The 26045-nt window shown below is 39.6% G+C and overlaps 1 protein-coding gene across 1 annotated transcript in view; it reads right to left on the minus strand.

Moving 5' to 3' along the window:
- LOC136866044 (acyl-CoA synthetase short-chain family member 3, mitochondrial) overlaps nucleotides 1-26045 on the minus strand; it is a 231289-nt gene that overhangs the window by 44392 nt on the left and 160852 nt on the right. The window contains exons 8-10 of the mRNA XM_067142670.2: nucleotides 25680-25790; nucleotides 25506-25578; nucleotides 13796-13922 (exon numbers count right to left, since the gene is read on the minus strand). Coding sequence (XP_066998771.2) covers nucleotides 13796-13922; nucleotides 25506-25578; nucleotides 25680-25790 — 311 coding nt within the window. The remainder of the gene's footprint in view (nucleotides 1-13795; nucleotides 13923-25505; nucleotides 25579-25679; nucleotides 25791-26045) is intronic.

Consider the following 26045-nt stretch of genomic DNA (forward strand, 5'->3'; position numbering starts at 1 on the left):
ATTTCAAAGAACTTGGAAATTTATTGAAAACCATGCGAGTTGGCCATGTGGTTAGAGGCGCGCAGCTGTGAGCTTGCATCCAGGAGATAGTGGGTTCAAACCCCACTGTCGGCAGCACTGAAGATGGTTTTCCATGGTTTCCCATTTTCACACCAGGCAAATGCTGTACCTTAATTAAAGCCACGGCCACTTCCTTCTAATTCCTAGGCCTTTCCTATCCCATTGTCACCATAAGACCTATCTGTGTCGATGCGACGTAAAACAAATAGCAAAAAAATATATATATATAAATTAAAAATTTCCCATGATAAATAATTCTAGTCCCCAATTCCTCTTTCTATAAATTAATATTTGCCCCAGTTTGTCCTCTTGAATTGTAACTTTATCTTCATATAATGATCTTTCCTACCTTTAAAAGCTCCACTCAGCCTTATTCACCTACTAAAGTTATTCCACACCACTGATAGCTCAGAACATACCACTTAGTTGAGCAACTTGTCTCCTTACTCCCAGGTCTTCCCAGCTCAAAGTCTGCAACATTTTTGTAACACTACTCATTTGATGCAGATCACCCAGACCAAATCGTGCTGCTTTCCTTTGGATCTTTTCCAGTTCTTGTATCGAGTAAACCTGGTGAGACAAAAGAATGGTGTTGCAAAAGTGTAACAAACTTTGGGCTGGGAAGACTTGGGTGTAGGGAGAATTTATTTATTTATTTATTTATTTATTTATTTATTTATTTATTTATTTATTTATTTATTTATTTATTTATTTATTTTATTTATATATCATATGGCTTTTAGTGCCGGAGTGTCCGAGGACATGTTCGGCTTGCCTGGTGCAGGTCTTTCTATTTGACACTCATAGGTGACCTGCGTGTCTGGATGTGGAATGATGATGATAATGAGGTAGGAGGAGGGTGAAACCCGATGTTGGCATGTAGCTTAATTCTGTCGAATAACACCTAGGGGTCTGCTCAAAGCTTTATGTCCCTATCCGACAGACGAATCACTATCAAGAGCGTCATATGGCCACACTGCATATGAGCAATGCAGAGAGGTTTGGAATTTAATCCAGGCTTTTGGCATGCAATCTAGTGATTAGAAATTGTATTCCACCACCTCTCCTACCCTGCTGGCCAACATTCTGGAAAACATTTTTTTTTGACCAACAGGCTCGAACTGGCTAATCACGGTGTCAGATCATATAGACTTGATGCCTTAAGGATAACGGCTACCAAGCGGGCCCAATAAGAAGGTGAGCTGCTCATTATAAGTGATACATTTCAATCTGTCAGCAGAGAGATTACTGGAATGACATTAGTAGATGAATAAGCTTAAATTGAGTTTTTAAAAGTAGCAAAGTTCATAATCAGTGATGTGAAAAGTACAAAAGAAAAGTGATTGGGCTCAATTACAGGTACCTGAGAGAAATTTACTCAGTTACAATTACTAATTACTTTTTGAAAAAGTAATCAGTAAAATTACAATCATTGACATTTTTTCACATAAGATGGAAAGACTCCAAAGTTTGCAAAGAAAAATATATTATACTCTTTCTTTGTTTTTTTACAACTTGCTTTACATCGCACTGACACAGATAAATTTTATGGAAACGATGCGATAGGAAATGGCTAGGAGTAGGAAGGAAGCGACCATGCCCTTAATTGGTGTGAAAATGGGAACCACAGAAAACCACCTTCAGGGCTGCCGACAGTGTGGGTTCGGACCCACTATCTCCCAAATGCAAGCTCACAGCTGCGTTCACCTAACTGCACGGCCAACTCACTTGATTACTCCATTTTGCTTTTTCTAGCATAGAGACACATAACTATCTAGCTTTTTTTTTGCTGGTTGCTTGACGTCGAACCTACACAGATAGGTCTTATGACGACGATTGGACAGGAAAGGCCTAGGAATTGGAAGGAAGCGGCCATGGCCTTAATTAAGGTACAGCACCAGCATTTGGCTGGTGTGAAAATGGGAAACCATGGCGTAACCGGTGCTTCATCGGCTACACCAAACACAGTTAAAGGGAGGAAAGTAAGGGCAATTACACGGTACCTAAAACACTACACACACAATAAAACATCTAATGAACTATGCGAAACTCCGCTGATAACAACACTGGTAAATATCAGTAGGGGTAGGGGCAACTTGATGATAATATACCAGGAACGTTGAAAGGTGACTGGGAAACCTTACGAAGGGCCATGGAGGGGCGAAGGTTGCAGTTTCCGAAAAGCCAACAGTGATCTCTGGTTTTCAAAATATTATTTACAAAATCAGCAGTACAAATTAACTTCCGAAACAAATTCAGCTGTACACCAAATCTAGATACACACTATACATGATATGCATGTTTTTTGACAAACTACAGTATAGCGGTTCCTAGACAAGAGCTTTGCCTTAAGTTCAAAGAGTTAAGCAAGTACATCTCAGTTCAAATCTAATTTGACAAATACAGTATTGAAGGTAAGAGGAATCACGAAATACTATTACATTTTAGAGTGAAATCAAAAATTGCTTTTCACATCTAATCAAACGAGTGGCATTTAGGGCAAACTCCTGTGATACACCAACGAAAACTAAATGGGACTTAAAATCGGACAAAAGCAACAGTGCTTACCCTTAGGCAGCCCATGCTGGTACCAAGGAGATGTTCACGACGTCAAAAACTTCGGCAGGCTCAGGAGGCCAAGACCAAGACGACTCAGAGACTTAAGACGTCAGACCTCACATGAAATGCTGTGTAGCCCCTTTTAAAGGGAACCCTGGCCTTGGAGTAGCCAATCAGAACACAGGAGCTTGCCCAGATTGACCAATCACAACACTTACTTCGGTCACGATATTTAAATACTTTCTCAAATACATATGATCGAGAATCTTCTATTTCCAGAATAGTCAGAACATACTTTCTAGAATACATAACTAACAAAGGCCAACACAACCTGTTCAAAATTTCATGTCACAACTTTCTGGACAGTTCCAGTAAACATAGAAATGAAATCAACTAGTTACAAATACCATATGTAACCAAAATATTTACACTGTACAGGTTAGGTAGTTACATGGAATACAAATAAAACATTCTATCACCACATTTCAGATCATACAGTAAGTACTACTTAACAAGGTTTACAAATAAAATCTTCTATAAACACTTTCCACTTCCAATACATTCTGCTCCTGTGTCATCTTCCTCCCCCCCAAAGTCCATCGCACCGACTCAGATAAATTTTATGGAAACGATGCGATAGGAAATGGCTAGGAGTAGGAAGGACGCTACCGTGGCCTTAATTGGTGTGAAAATGGGAAACCACGGAAAACCACCTTCAGGGCTGCCGACAGTGTGGGTTTGAACCCACTATCTCCCAAATGCATGCTCACAACAAAGGAATTGAATTAAGTAATTCAATAGATATATACTTACCAGATATTTTAATAGGAGTTGAATCATGGCTGAGAAATGATATAATGGATGCAGAGATATTCTCACGGAACTGGAGTGTGTATCGTAGAGATAGGATAGGAATGGTAGGAGGGGGAGTATTCATTCTGGTGAAAGAAGAATTTGTGAGCTACGAAAAAGTTAAGGATGAAAAACATGAAATTCTGGGTGTAAGGCTCTTCTCTAAAGATAATAGGCAACTTGATGTCTTTGGAGTGTACAGACCGGGAAAGGGTAGCGCTGACGCTGATTCAGAATTATTTGATAAGATAATCAGCTATGTTGGAAATGATATGGAAAGGAATGTGATAGTAGCAGGTGATCTCAATTTACCAAACGTCAATTGGGAAGGTAATGCGAACAACAGGAAGCATGACCAACAAATGGCAAATAAGTTAATATGGGAAGGGCACCTGATTCAGAAAGTGATGTAACCAACTAGAGGGAAGAATATTTTGGATGTGGTGCTGATAAAACCAGATGAGCTCTATAGAGAAACCCAAGTAATAGGTGGTATTAGTGATCACGAAGCTATTTTTGTCATAGTTAAAAATAAATGTGAAAGAAAGGAAGGTATTAAAATTAGGACTATTAGGCAGTACCATATGGCTGATAAAACAGGCATGAGGGAGTTTTTAAAAAGTAACTATGATCGGTGGAAAACGGTAAATAAAAATGTAAACAAACTCTGGGATGGGTTTAAAGCAATTGTTGAGCAATGTGAAAATAGGTTTGTTCCTTTAAAGGTGGTAAGGAATCACTATATTATAACAGAGAAGTAAAGAGACTAAGAAGGAGGTGCAGACTGGAAGGAAATAGAGTTAGAAATGGTTATGGAAGTAAGGAGAAATTGAAGGAACTTACTAAGAAATTGAATGTAGCAAGGATGTCAGCTAAGGATAACATGCTGGCAAGCATAATTGGTGGTCATACTAATTTTAGTGAAAAATGGAAGAGTATGTATAGGTACTCTAAGGCAGAAACAGGTTCAAAGAAGGACATTCCAGGAATCATTAATGAACAAGGGGAGTGTGTATGTCAGGATCTTCAAAAGGCAGAAGTATTCAGTCAGCAGTATGTAAAGATTGTTGGTTACAAGGATAATGTCCAGATAGTGGATGTGAGTAACACTAAAGAAGTATTAAAATTTACCTATGATAACAATGACTTTTACAGTAAGATACAAAAGTTGAAAACTAGAAAAGCAGCTGGAAATGATAAGATTTCTGGGGATATACTAAAGGCAATGGGTTGGGATATAGTATCATATCTGAAATACTTATTTGATTATTGTTTGGTTGAAGGAGCTATACCAAATGAATGGAGAGTTGCTATAGTAGTCCTTGTGTATAAAGGAAATGGTGATAGACATAAAGCTGAAAATTGCAGGCCAGTCAATCAATCAATATCAATCAATCAATCAATCAATACTGATCTGCATTTAGGGCAGTCGCCCAGGTGGCAGATTCCCTATCTGTTGCTTTCCTAGCCTTTTCCGAAATGATTTCAAAGAAATTGGAAATTTATTGAACATCTCCCTTGGTAAGTTATTCCAATCCCTAACTCCCCTTCCTATAAATGAATATTTGCCCCAGTTTGTCCTCTTGAATTCCAACTTTATCTTCATATTGTGATCTTTCCTACTTTTATAAACGCCATTCAAACTTATTTGTCTACTAATGTCATTCCACGCCATCTCTCCGCTGACAGCTCGGAACATACCACTTAGTCGAGCAGCTCGTCTTCTTTCTCTCAATTCTTCCCAACCCAAACATTGCAACATTTTTGTGACGCTACTCTTTTGTCGGAAATCACCCAGAACAAATCGAGCTGCTTTTCTTTGGATTTTTTCCAGTTCTTGAATCAGGTAATCCTGGTGAGGGTCCCATACACTGGAATCATACTCTAGTTGGAGTCTTACCAGAGACTTGTATGCACTCTCCTTTACATCCTTACTACAACCCCTAAACACCCTCATAACAATGTGCAGAGATCGGTACCCTTTATTTACAATCCCATTTATGTGATTACCCCAATGAAGATCTTTCCTTATATTAACACCTAGATACTTACAATGATCCCCAAAAGGAACTTTCACCCCATCAACGCAGTAATTAAAACTGAGAGGACTTTTCCTATTTGTGAAACTCACAACCTGACTTTTAACCCCGTTTATCAACATACCATTCTCTGATGTCCATCTCACAACATTTTCGAGGTCACGTTGCAGTTGCTCACAATCTTGTAACTTATTTATCACTCTATAGAGAATAACATCATCCGCAAAAACCCTTACCTCCGATTCCACTCCTTTACTCATGTCATTTATATATATATAAGAAAACATAAAGGTCCGATAACACTGCCCTGAGGAACTCCCCTCTCAACTATTACAGGGTCAGACAAAGCTTCACCTACTCTAACTCTCTGAGATCTATTTTCTAGAAATATAGCAACCCATTCAGTCACTCTTTTGTCTAGTCCAATTGCACTCATTTTTGCCAGTAATCTCCCATGATCCACCCTATCAAATTCTTTAGACATGTCAATCGCGATACAGTCCATTTGACCTCCAGAATCCAAGATATCTGCTATATCTTGCTGGAATCCTACAAGTTGAGCTTCAGTGGAATAACCTTTCCTAAAACCGAATTGCCTTCTATCGAACCAGTTATTAATTTCACAAACATGTCTAATATAATCAGAAAGAATGCCTTCCCAAAGCTTACATACAATGCATGTCAAACTTACTGGCCTGTAATTTTCAGCTTTATGTCTATCACCCTTTCCTTTATACACAGGGGCTACTATAGCAACTCTCCATTCATCTGGTATAGCTTCTCTGACCAAACAATAATCAAATAAGTACTTCAGATATGGTACTATATCCCAACCCATTGTCTTTAGTATATCCCCAGAAATCTGATCAATTCCAGCCGCTTTTCTAGTTTTCAACTTTTGTATCTTATTGTAAATGTCATTGTTATCATATGTAAATTTTATTACTTCTTTGGCCTTAATCACCTCCTCTATCTCGACATTATCCTTGTAACCAACAATCTTTACATACTGCTGACTGAATACTTCTGCCTTTTGAAGATCCTCACATACACACTCCCCTTGTTCATTAATTATTCCTGGAACGTCTTCTTGGAAACTGTTTCTGCCTTAAAATACCTATACATACCCTTCCATTTTTCACTAAAATTTGTATGACTGCCAATTATGCTTGCCATCATGTTATCCTTAGCTGCCTTCTTTGCTGGATTCAATTTTCTAGTAAGTTCCTTCAATTTCTCCTTACTTCCATAACCATTTCTAACTATATTTCTTTCCAGTCTGCACCTCCTTCTTAGTCTCTTTATTTCTCTATTATAATAAGGTGGGTCTTTACCATTCCTTACCACCCTTAAAGGTACAAACCTGTTTTCGCATTCCTCAACAATTTCTTTAAACCCATCCCAGAGTCTGTTTACATTTTTATTTACCATTTTCCACCGATCATAGTTACGTTTTAGAAACTGCCTCATGCCTGTTTTATCAGCCATATGGTACTGCCTAACAGTCCTACTTTTAAGACCTTCCTTTCTATCACATTTATTTTTAACTACCACAAAAACAGCTTCATGATCACTAATACCATCTATTACTTCAGTTTCCCTATAGAGCTCATTTGGTTTTATCAGCACCACATCCAGGATATTTTTCCCTCTGGTTGGTTCCATCACTTTCTGAATCAGCTGTCCTTCCCATATTAACTTATTTGCCATTTGTTGGTCATGCTTCCTGTCGTTCGCATTTCCTTCCCAATTTACATCTGGCAAATTCAGATCTCCCGCTACAATCACATTTCTTTCCTTGTCGTTTCCCACATAGCTGACTATCCTATCAAATAATTCCGAATCCGCGTCAGTGCTACCCTTTCCCGATCTGTACACTCCAAATATATCAAGTTGCCTATTATCTTTAGAAACGAGCCTTACACCTAGAATTTCATGTGTCTCATCTTTAACTTTTTCGTAGCTTACAAATTCTTCTTTCACCAGAATGAACACTCCCCCTCCCACCATTCCTATCCTATCTCCACGATACACAATTCCAGTGCAGTGAGAAAATTTCTGCATCCATTATATCATTTCTCAGCCATGATTCAACTCCTATGTCAGTTTGACATGCATTGTATGTAAGCTCTGGGAAAGCATTCTTTCTGATGATATTAGAAATGTTTACGAAATTAATAACTGGTTTGAAAGAAGGCAGTTTGGGTTTAGGAAAGGTTATTCGACTTAAGCTCAGCTTGTAGGATTTCAGCAAGATATAGCAGATATCCTGGATTTAGGAGGCCAAATGGACTGTAATGCGATTGACCTATCTAAGGCATTTGATAGGGTAGATCATGGAAGACTACTGGCAAAAATGAGTGTAATTGGACTAGAAAAAAGAGTGACTGAATGGGTGGCTATATTTCTAGAAAATAGAACTCGGAGAATTAGAGCAGGCGAAGCTTTATCTGACCCTGTAATAATTAAGTGGGGAATTCAACAAGGCAGTATTATTGGACCTTTATGTTTTCTTATATATATCAATGATATGTGTAAAGAAGTGGAATCAGAGATAAGGCTGTTTGTAGATGATGTTGTTCTGTACAGAGTAATAAATAAGTTACAAGATTGTGAGCGGCTGCGGGGTGACCTCGATAGTGTTGTGAGATGGATGGTGGACAATGGTATGATGATAAACGGGGTTAAAAGTCAGGTTGTGAGTTTCACAAATAGGAAAAGTTCTCTCAGTTTTAATTACTGCATTGATGGGGTGAAAGTTCCTTTTGGGGATCATTGTAAGTACCTAGGTGTTAATATAAGAAAAGACCTTCACTGGGGTAATCACATAAATATGATTGTTAATAAAGGGCACAGATATCTGCACATGGTTATGGGGGTATTTAGGGGCTGTAGTAAGGATGTAAAGGAGAGGGTATATAAGTCTCTGCTAAGACCCCAACTAGAGTATGGTTTCAGTGTACGGAACCCTCACAGGATTACTTGATTCAAGAACTGGAAAAAATCCAAAGAAAATCAGCTCGATTTGTTCTGAGTGATTTCCGACAGAAGAGTAGCGTTACAAAAATGTTGCAAAGTTTGGGCTGGGAAGACTTGGGAGAAAGGAGATGAGCTGCTCGATTAAATGGTATGTTCCGAGCTGTCAGAGGAGAGATGGCATGGGAGGATATCAGTAGACGAATAAGTTTGAGTGGTGTCTTTAAAAGTAGAAAAGATCACAATATGAAGATAAAGTTGGAATTCAAGAGGACAAATTGGGGCAAATATTCATTTATAGGAAGGGGAGTTAGGGATTGGAATAACTTACCAAGGGAAATGTTCAATAAATTTCCAATTTCTTTGCAATCATTTAAGAAAAGGCTAGGAAAACAACAGATAGGGAATCTACCATCTGGGCGACTGCCCTAAATGCAGATCAGTAGTGATTGATGCTGTGTTGATGACAGCTGCGTTCACCTAACTGCACGGCCAACTTGCTTGGTTACTCCATTTTGCTTTTTCTAGCATAGAGACATGTAACTATCTAGTTTTCTTTTGCTAGTTGCTTTACGTCGAACCGACACAGATAGGTCTTATGACGACAATTGGACAGGAAAGGCCTAGGAATTGGAAGGAAGTGGCCATGGCCTTAATTAAGGTATAGCACCAGCATTTGCCTGGTATGAAAATGGGAAACCATGGAAAACCATTTTCAGGGCTGCCAACAGTGGGGTTCAAACCCACTATCTCCCGGATGTAAGCTCACAGCTGCGCACTCCTAACCACATGGCCAACAGGCCTGGTGATATGTAACTATCATCACTAGGTAAAACTAATCAGACTCTCAAAATGACTGCTCCCAAGCAAAATTTGTGTGTCACTTTAGTGTTTTCTTTATTTTCAGGATACATACATAGATACATACATACATACATACATACATACATACATACATACATACATACATACATACATACATACTACATTATCATTATAGGCTGTTGTGCCTTTCAGCGTTCAGTCTGCAAGCCTCTGAGAATTTACGAAACGTCGCTACAATCCTCGATTTGCAACTAGTGTTGTGGCCTCATTTAGTTCTATACCTCTAATCTTTAAATTGTTAGAAACCGAGTCTAACCATCGTCGTCTTGGTCTCCCTCTACTTCTCTTACCCTCCATAGCAGAGTCCAATATTCTCCTAGGTAACCTATCCTCCTCCATTCACCTCACATGACCCCACCACCAAAGCTGGTTTATGCATACAGCTTCATCCATCTAGTTCATTCCTAAATTAGCCTTTATCTCCTCATTCCAAGTACCCTCCTGCCATTGTTCCCACCTGTTTGTACCAGCAGTCATTCTCACTACTTTCATGTCTGTTACTTCTAACTTATGAATAAGATATCCTGAGTCCACCCAGCTTTCGCTCCCGTAAAGCAAAGTTGGTCTGAAAACAGACCGATGTAAAGGTAGTTTTGTCTGGGAGCTGACTTTCTTCTTACAGAATACTGCTGATCGCAACTGCGAGCTCACTGCATTAGCTTTACGACACCTTGATTCAATCTCACTTACTATATTACCATCCTGGGAGAACACACAACCTAAATACTTGAAATTATCGACCTGTTCTAGCTTTGTATCACCAATCCGACATTCAGTTCTGTTGAATTTTTTACCTACTGACATTAATTTAGTCTTTGAGAAGCTAATTTTCATACCATACTCATTGCACCTATTTTCAAGTTCCAAGATATTAGACTGCAGGCTCTCGGCACAGTCTGCCATTAAGACCAAGTCGTCAACATAGGCCAAACTGCTTACTATATTTCCACCTAAATGAATCCCTCCCTGCCATTTTATACCTTTCAGCAGATGATCCATGTAAACTACGAACAGCAAAGGTGAAAGATTACAGCCTTGTCTAACCCCTGTAAGTACCCTGAATCAAGAACTCATTCTACCACCAATTTTCACTGAAGCCCAATTGTCAACATAAATGCCTTTGGTTGATTTTAATAATCTACCTTTAATTCCATAGTCCCCCAGTATAGTGAATATCTTTTCCCTCGGTACCCTGTCATATGCTTTCTCTAGATCTATGAAACATTAACACAACTGCCTATTCTTCTCGTAGCATTTTTCATTTACGTGGCACATACTGAAAATCTGATCCTGACAGCCTCTCTGTGGTCTGAAACCACACTGGTTTTCTTCCAACTTCCTCTCAACGACTGATCGCACCCTCCCTTCCAAGATGCCAGTGAATACTTTGCCTGGTATACTAATCAATGAGATACCTTGATAGTTGTTGCAATCTTTCCTGTTCCCTTGCTTATAGATAGGTGCAATTACTGCTCTTGTCCAATCTGAAGGTACCTTATCAACACTCCATGCTAATTTTACTACTCTATGAAGCCATTTCATCCCTGCCTTCCCACTATACTTCACAATTTCAGGTCTAATTTCATATATTCCTGCTGCCTTATGACAATGGAGTTTATTTACCATCCATTCCACTTCCTCAAGCATAATTTCACCAACATAATTTTCCTCCTCCCCATGAGCTTAGCTGTTTGCAACACCACCGGATGATTTCCTTTTACATTGAGATGTTCAAAATATTCCCCTCCACTTGTCCAAGGTTTCCCTCGGATCTATTATGAGTTCACCTGTATTACCCTAAACACTGTCTATTTCTTTTTTCCCCTTCCTTCCTAAGATTCTTTATTACTGTCCAGAAAGGTTTCCCTGCTGCTTGACCTAGCCTTTGCAGGTTATTACCAAAATCTTCCCATGACTTCTTTTTGGATTTAACAACTATTTCTTTCGGTCTGTTTCTTTCATCTACGTACAAATCCCTGTCTGCCTTGGCCCTTGTTTGGAGCCATTTCTGATAAGCCTTCTTTTTACTTTTACAGGCTGCTCTCACTTCATCATTCCACCAAGATGTTCGCCTTTTCCCATCTTTACACATAGTTGTTCCTAGGCATTCCCGTGCTGTTTCTACTACAGCATCCCTGTATGCCACCCATTCACTTTCTATATCCTGAACCTGCTTACTGTCTACTCTTCGAAACTTCTCACTAATCATATCCATGTAATTCTGTCTAATTTCTTGGTCTTGGAGATTTTCTACCGTTATTCATTTGCAGACAGATTTCAGTTTCTCTACTCCAGGCCTAGAGTTACTGCAGATCAGATAGTGGTCTGTATCATCGAAAAATCCACGAAAAACTCGTACATTCCTAACAGATTTCCTGAATTCAAATTCTGTTAAGATATAGTCTATTATGGATCTGATACCCCTAGCCTCCCATGTGTAGCGGTGAATAGCCTTATGCTTGAAGAATGTATTCGTAACAGCTAAACCCATACTAGCACAGAAGTCCAGCAAACGCTTCCCATTCCCATTAGCTTCCATATCTTCCCCACATTTACCAATCACCCTTTCGTATCCTTCAGTTCTATTCCCAACTCTCATATTGAAATCGCCCATTAGCACTATTGTATCCTTGCTGTTGACCCTGACCATGATGTCACTCAATGCTTCATAAAACTTGTTAACTTCATCCTCATCTGCACCCTCACATGATGAATACACGGACACAATTCTTGTCCTAATTCCTCCAGACTCTGCCCTTCCCTTTCTAACACCCATCAAGTACACTTTATAATCTCCTATCTCTTCCTCATTATCTCCCCTTACCCGAATATCACTTACTCCTAGCACATCCAGATGCATCCTCTTTGCTGACTGAGCCAATTCTACCTTCTTTCTTCCATAAGCCCCATTAATATTGATAGCTCCCCATCAAATTCCATTTTGTTCGCCAAGTTGTTTCCAGGAAGTCCCTCGCCTGTCAAATGGGAGTGGGACTCCATTACTCCCATAGGTCCGAGGCTTGCTTAAAATATTCTGAGCTCGGTAAATTCATGAAGCAGGATGCTACCCTACTTGCACATAGTCCAAGTGAGGATCTCTCCTCTAACGGGTTATGGACCACTGGTGAATTGTATAGTCCTAGCCGCCTGAGCACAAGGAGGGCTATGACTCAGAACATGTCCGAGATGCCCACTCCCATTCCATAGCAACTGGTATCCCGACTCTCAGGACCACTTACTAGGCCTCTCAGCCGTTGCCCATGGTTCACGAACTAGGACGTGACTACAGTAACCCACAAACATGAACCATTTTCAGGATAACTAATTTATTCAAATAGGGGAATGGAAATGCCTTAATCCCTTCATTGTCACATGTTTATTTCAGCTCAATTCTCATTCACGTAACCCCTGTGGGTGGGGGCAGTAGAATAACATCTCTGGTATCCTCTTCCTGTTGTAAGAGATGAATAAAAGGGAGACCAAGTACTCTCAGCTTGGAAGCATGGGCTGACGACTATTGTTCCACTAGGCGAGCCTGGAATTGCTTCCACTTATGTCAGTGTCCTCGATCAACTGTTGTATTAAGTTTTCAAGGTCTATGGAGTCTTTCATTTTCACACCCTTTGTGGCCCTTCCCTTTCTTTTGCCAAAACCTTCATGTTTCAAAGTGTCAGACCTCCTCCAATTTTTCTCTCTAATTAGTGTTATGTAGAGGATGGTTGCCCAGTTGTACTTCCTCTTAAAATAATATTCACCACCACCATCTTGACCATGTAATACATTATTATCTAAATCTCAGTATGTAATTTATTAATATGGACCAACGATGATTTTTATCATATGTAATATCTAAATCTTAACCACTAACCAGGACAACCTGCGAGTAAGTGAATGAGTGCATGTCGTATCCTGGAATTATAACCTTGGCGCGATGCTCTGCCAAGATCTTTATGCAATGAATATCAATTACTAGAATGTAATGATTACTAAAGTTTTAATAATTACAATTTTATTTTCAAAAGTAAATTACAAGCAAAAATTAAATTTTGTCAAAAGTAACGATTACGAGTAAAAATGAGTAAAGAAGTAATCATTAGAAGTAATTCAATTACTTTTACTCAATTACTTCATTAGTCTGATCATAATATGAAAAAAAATGTTGGAATTCGAGAGAAGGAATTGGGGAAAATATTTATTTATAGGAACGGGAATTAGGGATTGGAATAATATACTAAGCGAAGGGTTTGATAAATTTCCAACTTCTTTGAAATCATTTAAGAAAAGACTAGGTAAACAACTGGCAGAGAATGTACCACCTAGGTGACAGTCCTAGATGGAGATCAGTGGTGTCTGATTTTATCTCATTTCTTTTAATTTTACCCCCTTAAATTAGACAAATGTGACAAAATATTTACTCTACTTACCATGATAACCTGGAAAAGGCATTCCTGCTGAGTACTTTGGAGGATTTAGACTATGTTCAAGTCCCAGGCACGTTGCTGTAATTGAGTGGCCTGTCTCAGTTTGCCACCAATGGTTCAGGATTGGAACCTTTGAAATGGAAAGCAAAATTACCAATGAATTTAAATGAACTGAGATACAACACATACAGTATCTTAAAGACTCATCAAGATAATTAGATATTTTTAACAGTTCCACTGTTTCTCTGCTGCATCAGGCAGGATTGGGTCAGTTACTTTTCCAGAGCAGTTTACTGCAACTGTGTTTGGCGTGCCTAATCTGCCACCAATATGTTCGATATTCCTTTTATTTCTTTTAAGTCTTCATGTTTTCCCCACAATTTCTCAATTTTTATCACCAACTTTTCTGAGGAGGAGGTCTTCACTGTTATGAAAGGTATCACCATGGACACACATCAGGTCCAGGAAATGTGTTATTGAGAGTCATGAAAGATGCTTCTGTCTCAGCTTTAAAGCTCAATCAGAAAAAAATGCCAATTATTCCACTTTTCTGAAAATAAATTTAATATTCCCTTCAACTACAAATTAATTCCAAAATTCTTGTAAACAGTGTAGAACAGAAAAATTACTTAGGTGTATTAATTACAATGATCAAATTTAACAAATATGTAAAAAATCCTTGCAAATACACTGGCAAAAAAATAAACAAATCCAAACATCAAGAAATAAGGAATGTAGAATACAGAAATTTTGGCAATATATTTGTTGAGGTAACACATTTAATTGATTAAAGGTACAAAACTATAGGTCAATATCTGTGCAAGAAAAGCCATTGCAAATGTACCACGCTGGCCCATTAAGAACTGGTATAATCACGTGACTGTTGAATGCAGGCATGCAGACATGCATGCATTGTGTCGTACAGGTCCTGGATGTCAGCTTAAGGGATGGAGTTCAATGCCGGTTGCACTTGGTCGGTCAATACAGGGACGGTTAATGCCGGTTGTGGATGACGCTGGAGTTTTCGTCCAATGGTGTCCAATACGTGCTCGCTTGGGGGCAGATCGGTGGATTGAGTAGGCTAAGGCAAGATGTCGACACTCTGTAGAGCATGTTGGGTTACAACAGCAGTATGGGGGAGTGCATTATCCTGTTGGATAACACCCCCAGGAGTGCTATTCATGAATGGCAGCACAACAGGTTGAATCATCAGATGGACATACACATCTGCAGGAATGGTTCAAAGCTCCGCTTTGTCCAGCACAAATCTCACATGGAGTGACCGGGATTTGAACCACAGAACCAGCGGTGAGGCCAGCGCACTGCCACCTGAACCACGGAGGCTTGAAACTGCTTTAGTATTCCATCAAAATATTTAAGGGTGGAATTCAAGGACTTAGATATTTTACAGTGGGCTGTATTGAAGCATGTTCGTGTGTGGTCTGAGGTTGAAAAGGGTTTGAATTCATAGCTGGGCAGTAATTCTTCAATGAGGATTTAAAAAAAAACTCTTATAAAACTGCCTTCCATTGAAGGAAGTGTAGTCCTGTAGGACTCAGGATTGTACTCGTTAACTTTATATAACAGTTATAGCAAATCATACTCAAATATTTGGACTGAGATGTTGATTTGTTTAGCAGGATTTCTTCAGCATAGTCATTACAATGTAATCTCTAAGACAGGATGGTATGCCACTCTTCCTAAAAATCTTCAAAAAACCTTCATAAGGCACCTCGAGTTTCCAGTAAAAGATCATAAGTCTCGATTGACTCCAAGTGATATATCTTTAAAGAAATTATTGTAGGTTAATTAATAGTCTTCTTTTCTTGTTGTACCTGTGTATCCTCAAATATTGTGGGATCCACAATTACATCTTGCTTTGTACAGAGCTGAGCTGATGCATCCACATCAAGGAAGGAAATTTCCTCATTTACTGTCCAACCCTTCTTCCTCAGGGCGTCAGCTACCTTTGACCTTAACAATGTGGTGACATGAGTTCTGGATGAGCACTCCATGGTCACTGCCAGGATTTCAGTCTCTGGGCAGCTATGTCTACACCAGTTATCACCCAAGGACCGACCAGGAATGGTTCAAACTTCAGCAACATTTGCATTCATCTTTAAACACATCACCCACTATGAAGTAGATGACCTGCTCTTGTTAGATATCCACTTGTTAAGCTCGGACACCATGCTACCGTGCTATACATTGCTACCTACATCTTTTGTGAGTTAAGAACTTAATGTTTTATCCGTACTGACATGTAATCAGGAGAATAGGTATGAGGTTTTCTGCCTTTCAATACATTATAAGTAAAATGACAAAGAGATTTTAGATCATTTTTACTATTTAAGGGACCGGTTTCAACCCAAACAGGGGTCATATTCAGCCTTATAATTCTAAACACTTTAAGAGTCTTCTGTTTTGTCAATATGTATTTTAATGTGTGTTTTATGTCTAGTGATAATGTATATGGTACGGGATTTTAATGATTGTACATGCATTGTATGACTTGCTGATCGGCTCTCATTAACACAATACAGTCCTAACAGTGGTGGAGGATGGCTTTCTATGTATCTCAAATTAAAATTACCTCTCGGCATGGGAGCCCGCACTTGCCCCCCCTGGAATTCTAAAGATGTGGAATTCTAAAGATGTTGATGTTCAATTGTTTAATATCATACCAGATTATTTCATAAACTGAAATTACTGACAGTCATCTAGCATATGTTATAACTGGAAGTTTCTGTAAACAATTTAATGTTGCTGACGTTATATTGGTTTTTATATTGAAGAAAATTGTTAATGTGCCCCCCCCCTGGAAAAGATCCTGCGGGTGCCCATGCCCCTCGGACTTTTCTTCCTGAGTACAACATACTGTTGGGGATGTCACCTGGTAAGAAAAGCATCTATTAACAGAACTTCACATAATTTTGTCTATGTAGGATCCACAATTACACTGATGAATTTTCATGCTTTAACAAGGCATGCAAGGTAAGTTAAGGGTGTATTCTGCCCGAAGGCAGGTCTCAACCTCCGCAGAGGTCTGCCTGAGTTGGAGTTTACGTACGGTAGGGTGGCCAGTTCCTTCCTGCTCCTCCATTCCCTTACCCTCCACCAACAGCACGTGGCCAAATCTTGACCACGCCCAATGTTGCTTAACTGCAGAGGTCTCACGGGATCCGGTGTTTTAACAAGGCTATGGCTGTTGGCACAAGGTATGCAACACGAGAAAAAATAAATATGTGGAATAGCTTGGATGATCCTGTAGGCATAGATAAATGGTGGACAGAAATCTTTGTTCAACTTAAGGACCATAATGTCAAGTGTCATCGTCTTTCATCAATCATTCAGTACATCCTTTCCCTGCCACTTAAAAAATGCATCTGTAGAAAAACTGTTTTCCCTATTAACACATTGAGATCTTGTTCATTTTCATACATTTGAATCCTCCAGACTGGTCATTTTTTACTAATTGCGGATTTTAAAATTGAATACTAGTTTTGAACTTACATAATTTTCTATTTCACTCTATTTGAGTTCATACTTTCTACTTCATATCTGTAAAACCATAATACAAGATAGATCCCTTACTATGAAAATAGTGGATTAAAGGTACACTCGTGTCCTCATCCTGAGGTGGTGCAGTTCTTTTCAGGCACACTACCAATGCAGGGAAGCTGTATGTACCATTCCAAACATATACTAGCCCTCCTGCCATTCGTAAATTTCCAGCAGTATCAGGAGTCGAACCCAGCCCCACCCCCCCGAGGATGGCAGCTAATAACACTAACCGCTACACTACGGAGGCAGACAAATTGAAATTAGTAGGTTTTTATTTTGTTAAAAAGTTCAATGTGTAACCTTAACTAATAAAATATAGTTATATTTTTGGTTTTTAGGCCATTCAAAATTGTTTGTATAAGAGGTATATCTACGTAATAAGTAGTACATAAATACACTGACTGACAGAGCAAATGCAACACCAAGAAGGAGTGGTTCGAAAGGGATGAAAGTTGGGGAAAAAACAGAGACGGCACGAACGAATAATTGATGTTTATTTCAAACCAATATGCAGGTTACACAATGCGCACGGCATCGACTCAGTAGGATGTAGGACCACCGCGAGCGGCGATGCACGCAGAAACACGTCGAGGTACAGAGTCAATAAGAGTGCAGATGGTGTCCTGAGGGATGGTTCTCCATTCTCTGTCAACCATTTGCCACAGTTGGTCGTCCGTACGAGGCTGGGGCAGAGTTTGCAAACGGCGTCCAATGAGATCCCACACGTGTTCGATTGGTGAGAGATCCGGAGAGTACGCTGGCCACGGAAGCATCTGTACACCTCGTAGAGCCTGTTGGGAGATGCGAGCAGTGTGTGGGCGGGCATTATCCTGCTGAAACAGAGCATTGGGCAGCCCCTGAAGGTACGGGAGTGCCACCGGCCGCAGCACATGCTGCACGTAGCGGTGGGCATTTAACGTGCCTTGAATACGCACTAGAGGTGACGTGGAATCATACGCAATAGCGCCCCAAACCATGATGCCGTGTTGTCTAGCGCTAGGGCGCTCCACAGTTACTGCCGGATTTGACCTTTCTCCACGCCGACGCCACACTCGTCTGCGGTGACTATCACTGACAGAACAGAAGCATGACTCATCGGAGAACACGACCTTCCGCCATTCCCTCATCCAAGTCGCTCTAGCCCGGCACCATGCCAGGCGTGCACGTCTATGCTGTGGAGTCAATGGTAGTCTTCTGAGCGGACGCCGGGAGTGCAGGCCTCCTTCAACCAATCGACGGGAAATTGTTCTGGTCGATATTGGAACAGCCAGGGTGTCTTGCACATGCTGAAGAATGGCGGTTGACGTGGCGTGCAGGGCTGCCAACGCTTGGCGGCGGATGCGCCGATCCTCGCGTGCTGACGTCACTCGGGCTGCGCCTGGACCCCTCGCACGTGCCACATGTCCCTGCGCCAACCATCTTCGCCACAGGCGCTGCACCGTGGACACATCCCTATGGGTATCGGCTGCGATTTGACGAAGCGACCAACCTGCCCTTCTCAGCCCGATCACCATACCCCTCGTAAAGTCGTCTGTCTGCTGGAAATGCCTCCGTTGACGGCGGCCTGGCATTCTTAGCTATACACGTGTCCTGTGGCACACGACAACACGTTCTACAATGACTGTCGGCTGAGAAATCACGGTACGAAGTGGGCCATTCGCCAACGCCGTGTCCCATTTATCGTTCGCTACGTGCGCAGCACAGCGGCGCATTTCACATCATGAGCATACCTCAGTGACGTCAGTCTACCCTGCAATTGGCATAAAGTTCTGACCACTCCTTCTTGGTGTTGCATTTGCTCTGTCAGTCAGTGTATTATGTGTGATCTAGGTCTGTTCAGTTGGTATAAATCATTGTTGTTCAGTGTGAGTTTGTGCATGGCCACCATTATGTGCACACTGCTGTTGAGTCGATACAGCTCCGAAATGATTTGAAAGGAAGAATATGACATAATGTAATGGTAGAGCTGTAGTTTGCTGCCATCTATATTTTTTCGAGAAATATATGAACCAGATCTTATACTGCAGTGCCGATCAACGCACATAGTAGGTTTGTTTCGTGGTAACAGCACTAAAAACCAGAGAATGTATGGCGTGCAGACTTTGTTCTCTGCAATAAATGACACAGCCCATACGGTGTACTGCCTTCGACCTCAAAGTGTTAAACAGAGTGTTGGATAATATTGATATTTTTGACTGTTTGTACACTCTAATCATGAAAAATGCCACCAAATAAAAGTGTCAAATTCCTAACCTTTAGGAAACTTAGCTGTTAAACTTCTAGTACTAAATTAATAATTTCATTTGTTATTACAATACAAATTTCTCTCTTGTGTGATGATTTCTTAGCTAGAAGCACCTGTAGGTTAATGTAACATTGTTTTATACTATCAAGAAAGCACATTATTATTATTATTATTATTATTATTATTATTATTATTATTATTATTATTATTATTATTATTATTGTTATTGTTATTGTTGTTGTTGTTGTTGTTGTTGTTGTTGACGACGTTTCCTGTACTGTGTGAATTTCTACTTGTTTTGTTTGCCCTTCATCAAGAAGATGGACTTTTTTCAACAGAGGTCACTGCTAATAAACTATGATCATGCACCCTGGTGTGAAGTGGAAGAACTTCGATTTGAAGAAGTTTTGCATTCATAAGTTATTTTTTTACTAAATTATGTTCATTCATTTTTGGGTTGGCAATATTGATCTTTTCTTTCCGCCAGTTTTGAATTTAGCCAATCATGAATTTCTGTAATTAATTTTCCGCTTATCACAGACTTCTTCCTCGATTCTGAGTGTCACTTTTGATGTTAACCAATAAGATCCTATGGGTGTGTCTTGATTATTCGTGAAAGGTCTCGAACTTTCCCCAAGAGTTTATAAACTGCTGATTTTCTCATCTCTTGGCCATTTGATCGTCATCTAACTAAGTGTGTGTGTGTGTCAAGCAGGAGGCAGGAGGCGCCTCTTTCATCAGGCAGCAGTTCTTCAGCAAGGTAATGGCCAATTAACATCTTTATTTCTTGCTAGCTCTGCAGTTTAACCCGAGGGGGAGGCCCGAAACTTTAACTATGTAACCTACTTTTCTGAAAATGTAATTTCTATCGGCTTATGTAATAACTTCATATAATCTTTAACTGTGAGTCGGGGATAGAGAGTGATGTACCCTCTCGAGCTCCCCTTCATACTGGTTTGAGGTGACTATGTTTTGTAACTGGTTTTCTTCGTTCCCGTAAAGTCTTAATATATTCATATTCGAGTCACCTCCATAGTTTGGGAATAGCCCCTGTTTCATCGGCCTAGTGCCCCTTAGGTTTTAAGAATGCATATTTAGGAGAGCAAGTACTCGCCTCCATTCAATTTGTGTTTCGGGCCATTTTCTTAACCTGTTCTTTTCTGCAACTGCCCAGTAGGTTGGGTACTGGTTACCCCTGTTTCAGATTTGTAAGTTGTGCCTCGATGGCAAGTGATTGTAATTTTCTGATATTGCCTTGAATAGGCTTGGAAAACGGAGAGCACGTTAGCTCTTTTTCAAGTGTTGTAAAAGTGCCTCTACGAGGCTTGATATTGTAAATTACGGAGCTAGTGCTCCATGTATTAGGGGATTTCTGCCCTTATGTAAAATTGTGGTCTTTTGTTAATTTGAGCTAGGAGCTCAGGATTTGTAAAGTGAGGGCTTGAAGCCCAAGATCTGTTTATACCACCAATCTTGTCTTTCCTAGACTTGTTTATTGCTGCTGGTACCTGTTACATTGTTATTTGTTGATTTTCTGAAATTCTAAAGAAATATAACCTTTGTTAAAGTTTTAAATTAATTTGTGATATTGTAGTTAGACCCATTCACCCCGGCACCTTCTTTCACCTCTGCTGGTCCACAGGTAGCCCCGTAACAATTATCATCATCATCATCATCATCATCATCATCATCATCATCATCATCATCATCATCATCATCATCATCATTGCTCTATGAAGTGCAACAGGCATGACATTGCTCAAGACAGGAAGCCAGTGGGTAGGAGTTAATCTCTATACACCTTGACTTATCCTCACTGCATTGTTGAGCTGCATATCCACAAGTTTCACTTATTGAGCCAAACTGGAGCACAATATTAAGTTGTAGAGAAAACCAAACCTTGGGCAGAATATCTCAATGTAGTTGCAGAAGTGCTCTAAGTTGTACCATATGATCTCTGCAAAATATAGTTATGACTTTGATCATAGCAGGAGTGTTCATTAGTTGATGCTTGAAGGAGAGTGTTTACTATAAAGTTACTCCCAGATACTTAGTCATCATATGCAAGTAAGTATGTCTACCCTTTAGTCCCATTTTTGATATGGGGTTGAGGATGAAATGAAATGGTGTATGGCTTTTAGTGCCGGGAGTGTCCAAGGGCATGTTCAGCTTACCGGGTGCAGGTCTTTTGAGTTGACGCCCGTAGGCGACCGGTGTGCCACGATGAGTATGAAATGATGAAAGCAACACATACACCCAGCCCCCATGCCAGGGAAATTAACCAATGATGGTTTAAATTCCCGACCCTGCCGGGAATTGAACCCGGGACCCTAGTGACCAACGGCCAGCACGCTAACCATTTAGCCATGGAGGGGTTGGGGATGAGGCGAAATGAAATTATATGGCATGTTTTTATGGCTGGATGCCCTTCCTGTCACCAACCTCAGTTGAGGAGCTAATGAAAATGAATCATGGTGACAAAATTGGGTAAGGAGGTGGTAGGAATCAGCATTTGCCTGGAAGTGAAAATGAGGAAACCACAGAAAACCACACTCAGGCCAGCTGATGGTTGAGTTCAAATCTGCTCACCTCTAAAATGCACAGCTTGGCTCTATAACTGTAACGCGTTAACCAGGGGCGCAGCCTGGGGAGGGCAGGACTGGGGATTAGAACACCCCCCATGGAATTTTTACAAATATAAAATAAACAGAAACTGACCTGACATTAAATAATAAACTAAATGAACATTCAGAGACATAATTATAGAACTAACAGATCTGTAATTTACTATTATCAGTGTCCTTGTAATGAGAAGTCATTCTTGCACATAACAAGGGATTTGTCCATTTTGGAAACTTACTTCAGGGACTGGAGACTCAAGCCCAGCACCAATAAAACAGAGGTGTCTTGTTTCCATGTAAACAGTCACTTAGCAAATACTAAATTGAATGTGAGTTTCTGTGGCAGGATACTTCACCACAATTGGAACCCAAAATATCTTGGAGTAACCTTGGATCAAACACTAACCTACAAGCAACATCTGCTGAACACCGCACAGAAACTGAAAACATGTAACAACATCATTCATAAGCTTTGTGGAACTGCCTGGGGCTCTTCTGCAAGCGTTTCATGGTCTTCAGCTTTAGGCTTGGTGTATTCAAGGGCTGAGTACTGTGCTCCAGTATGGATGAACAGTCATCACACAAACTTATTGATACTGAATTGAATTCCACCATGCGTATAATAACTAGCACAATTCGATCTACGCCAACTCATGGGCTCCCACTTTTATCTGGAATAATGCCATCTGATTTATGTAAATCCACCGCTCTCATCAAGGAATTTAATAAAATCTTACGAACCCCAATCTACCTATACATGAAGATCTACGAATTATAAACCAAAATAGATTACGTTCATGCCATCCAACTGTACGTAACACCTTAGACATGGTTGCTATAGGCTACAACCCAACTACAGAGTGGAAAAGATGGTGGGAAGCAGCAACAGAGATCCACCTGCACAGTACATTCTCGAATGCCAAACTTCCAAATGGATTCCAGCTACCACGTAAAACATGGTCTGCTCTGAACAGAATAAGAACAGGCCATGGCAGATGCAGAGACATGTTGTTTAAATGGAACAAGTTGCCGACACCCACATGTGACTGCGGAGCTGCACGACAAACCATACACCATATTGTCAGAGAGTGTGAAACGCAGGCATACACAGGCAGCAAAGTGGATTTTCTGATGGCAGCTCCATAAGCAATACATTGGATCAATGATCTTGACATTCAGCTGTAAGGAGTCTTTTCTTGTTCATTGTTTTCTTGTATGTAAATATGTATATAATTTATTTCTGTACTCAACTTGATTGTATGGGCCATACGCTAAATAAATAATTCTTGCACATCCATTGTGTTCTATCATCATTTTGTAGCTACAAAAAGGAAATCATCAGCTGATCCTGGCTATGCTACTGGCGTTAACACATGTTGCGTTCCACTGTCTGCAAGTAAGTATTCCACATAAAACTCAATGGCTGTACTGTTTTCAACAGCTGCACTTTCTGATGTTACTGTGCTTCTCCCCTCTTTGATTGGAATAGTCACAAACGATGTAGTAGCTGAACTATACTATCTTTCTGTTGCTGTGAGGTTCCTAGAAGCAGTCTGAGAATTGCTATATAGACATTCAATGTCAGCTACTTGCTGTGGTTACTGATGTGTACTCTGTCATCATTCACTCTTCACGAAAATTGGTTCAGATATCTTTTCATAATAATTCTAATAAAAAATGAGGTATAACCTTCAACCAAATATTTTGTGTATGATGGCATCTTTGCAAAACTGTTTCCACTATGGAACTTTTCTTAGCTTCAAACTTTAAGTTCTTATTCTTGAGTATACTATTCACTTTTACTGTCTTTTTTATAATTTTTAAAAATTTTATTTGTTTTATGTTGCACTGACACAGACAGGTATTATGGCAACAATGGGACAGGAGAGGGCTGGGACTGGGAAGGAATCAACCATGGCCTTAATTGAGATATAGCCCCAGCACATGCCTGTTTTGAAAATGGAAAACCACAGGGCTGTCAACAGTGGAGTTCAAACCCGCTATCTCCTGAAAGCTATGTGACCCAAACTGCATAGCTAACTCTCTAGGTGTTTCTGAGACTCTTTCCATCATTACTTTAAATAATTCTTCCCATCAAAACACTGATTGCTCATCTTAGATATTTTACGTGTTTACATGGAGCATCAAATTTTTTTTTCAAAAGTCCATTCCTCTGATAGGGTTTAAATCCATGATCTTTGGATCTGGAGGCCAACATTACAATTTTAATCCACAGAGGGAGTTTATGTTTTCTTCACCATAAATTTCACCAAGATTGCAGGGATGCAGAAGTCTAACCATCTGAGTATAGAGTTACTTATGCATAATGCACACCCTATCAGTTTGTTAAATATATATAATTTTAATTAATTCCTATCAGTTTGTTAAATATATATCATTTCAATTAATGGCTTGCTATATATACATCGTATAGCTACACTCTATGCTCAGATGGTTAGGCTTTTGTATCCCTTCAGTTTTGACAAGTGAATGTGAAATTTCTGCTGGAAAGAGACATAAGTTGAACAAGTTTTGAAAGAGATCTTTTGATTTCCTTGTTACTTTTTTTCAATTAATGGTTCAAAGTCATTTATAATTTCCTTAGAGATGTGCAACAAGCATTTTCATCAAACAATTTTCTCTCCCTCAGAATAAGATGAATCAAAGGCTGACTTGTAATTAATTTGGAAATAGGTGAAATAAACACAATAATGAGATACAAGTACTCTGATAACATTTTGAAGGGGCTAGTAAAATATGCCTTATATTATGTTCACTTGTCGGACACATTTTAAGGTACAGAAGAAATTGATAATTCTTTCAACATTCACCAATACCATGTTTTGTTCCTTTGAAATAAACAGTATAACAGATTAAACTGAAAGGAATATTGTTTTAACAGTTATTTTTATTGAGAGAGTCTGTAATGATATGAAGTGGTGGGTGACTCTACAGCAGAAATGTTGTTGTTATTGAGGAGTATGAAGAAAATAGAATCACCATTCTATTTTCTGAAGCAATCATTTTATGATTCCTCTTGTTGAGATAGCCAGTCCCTGTTCAGCTAAGAAGAAATGCCATCAAATATAAATCACTAGTTATGGAGAAATTCTCATCAGTAGACTTTTGGTATATTACTATTAAGAACTTTTACCTGAGCCCAAGAAGTTTCATTTATTCAAATATTGTTATCAAGTGGGCAGCTGTTCAGAGATACAATACAATATTAAGTTGGCTATAATTTGTGGGATGTTATCTTACATAAAGTGATTGACCAACTTACTTCAAATACTTTCCCTGCCCAGGCTTTCGTTTCGTGATCACAGTGCTCGCCAGCCACAAAGAGAGTTCGTAATCTGCAAGATAAATAACACAGAAAGTATGACTAAAAGGATTTCAGAAGACATAATTACAGATATATATTTTCTACAGGATATTGGTTTCTTTATATACTTACGACTTGGTTGAGTATTTTCGGCCAACTTTAACTTCTGGGTCTACTCTTCGTATCACTCTCAAGGCTGTGGGGGCTGTGAACAGTGCATTCACTTGGTGCTCTTGAATGACTCTGACAATGAAATGAAAACAAAGAATACTATGATACAAGTAGCAGATTTATTTCTTTAACAGTCTCAGACTGTTGGCAATCAGTTTCCCTGTTAGTTGGAGATTATGTGCCTGTACTTTGGTGTATCTACTGAAAAATGATCTAAATGGTAAAATATGATATTTTGTTTTTTTTGTAAGTGGACAGATATATCTAAATGAGCACCATATTATATTAAATCTTGTCATGATTTATCTTAAGTGAAAGAAGAAATTC

This window comes from Anabrus simplex, chromosome 3 (genome assembly GCF_040414725.1).
Source record: "Anabrus simplex isolate iqAnaSimp1 chromosome 3, ASM4041472v1, whole genome shotgun sequence".
Classification (NCBI taxonomy): domain Eukaryota; kingdom Metazoa; phylum Arthropoda; class Insecta; order Orthoptera; family Tettigoniidae; genus Anabrus; species Anabrus simplex.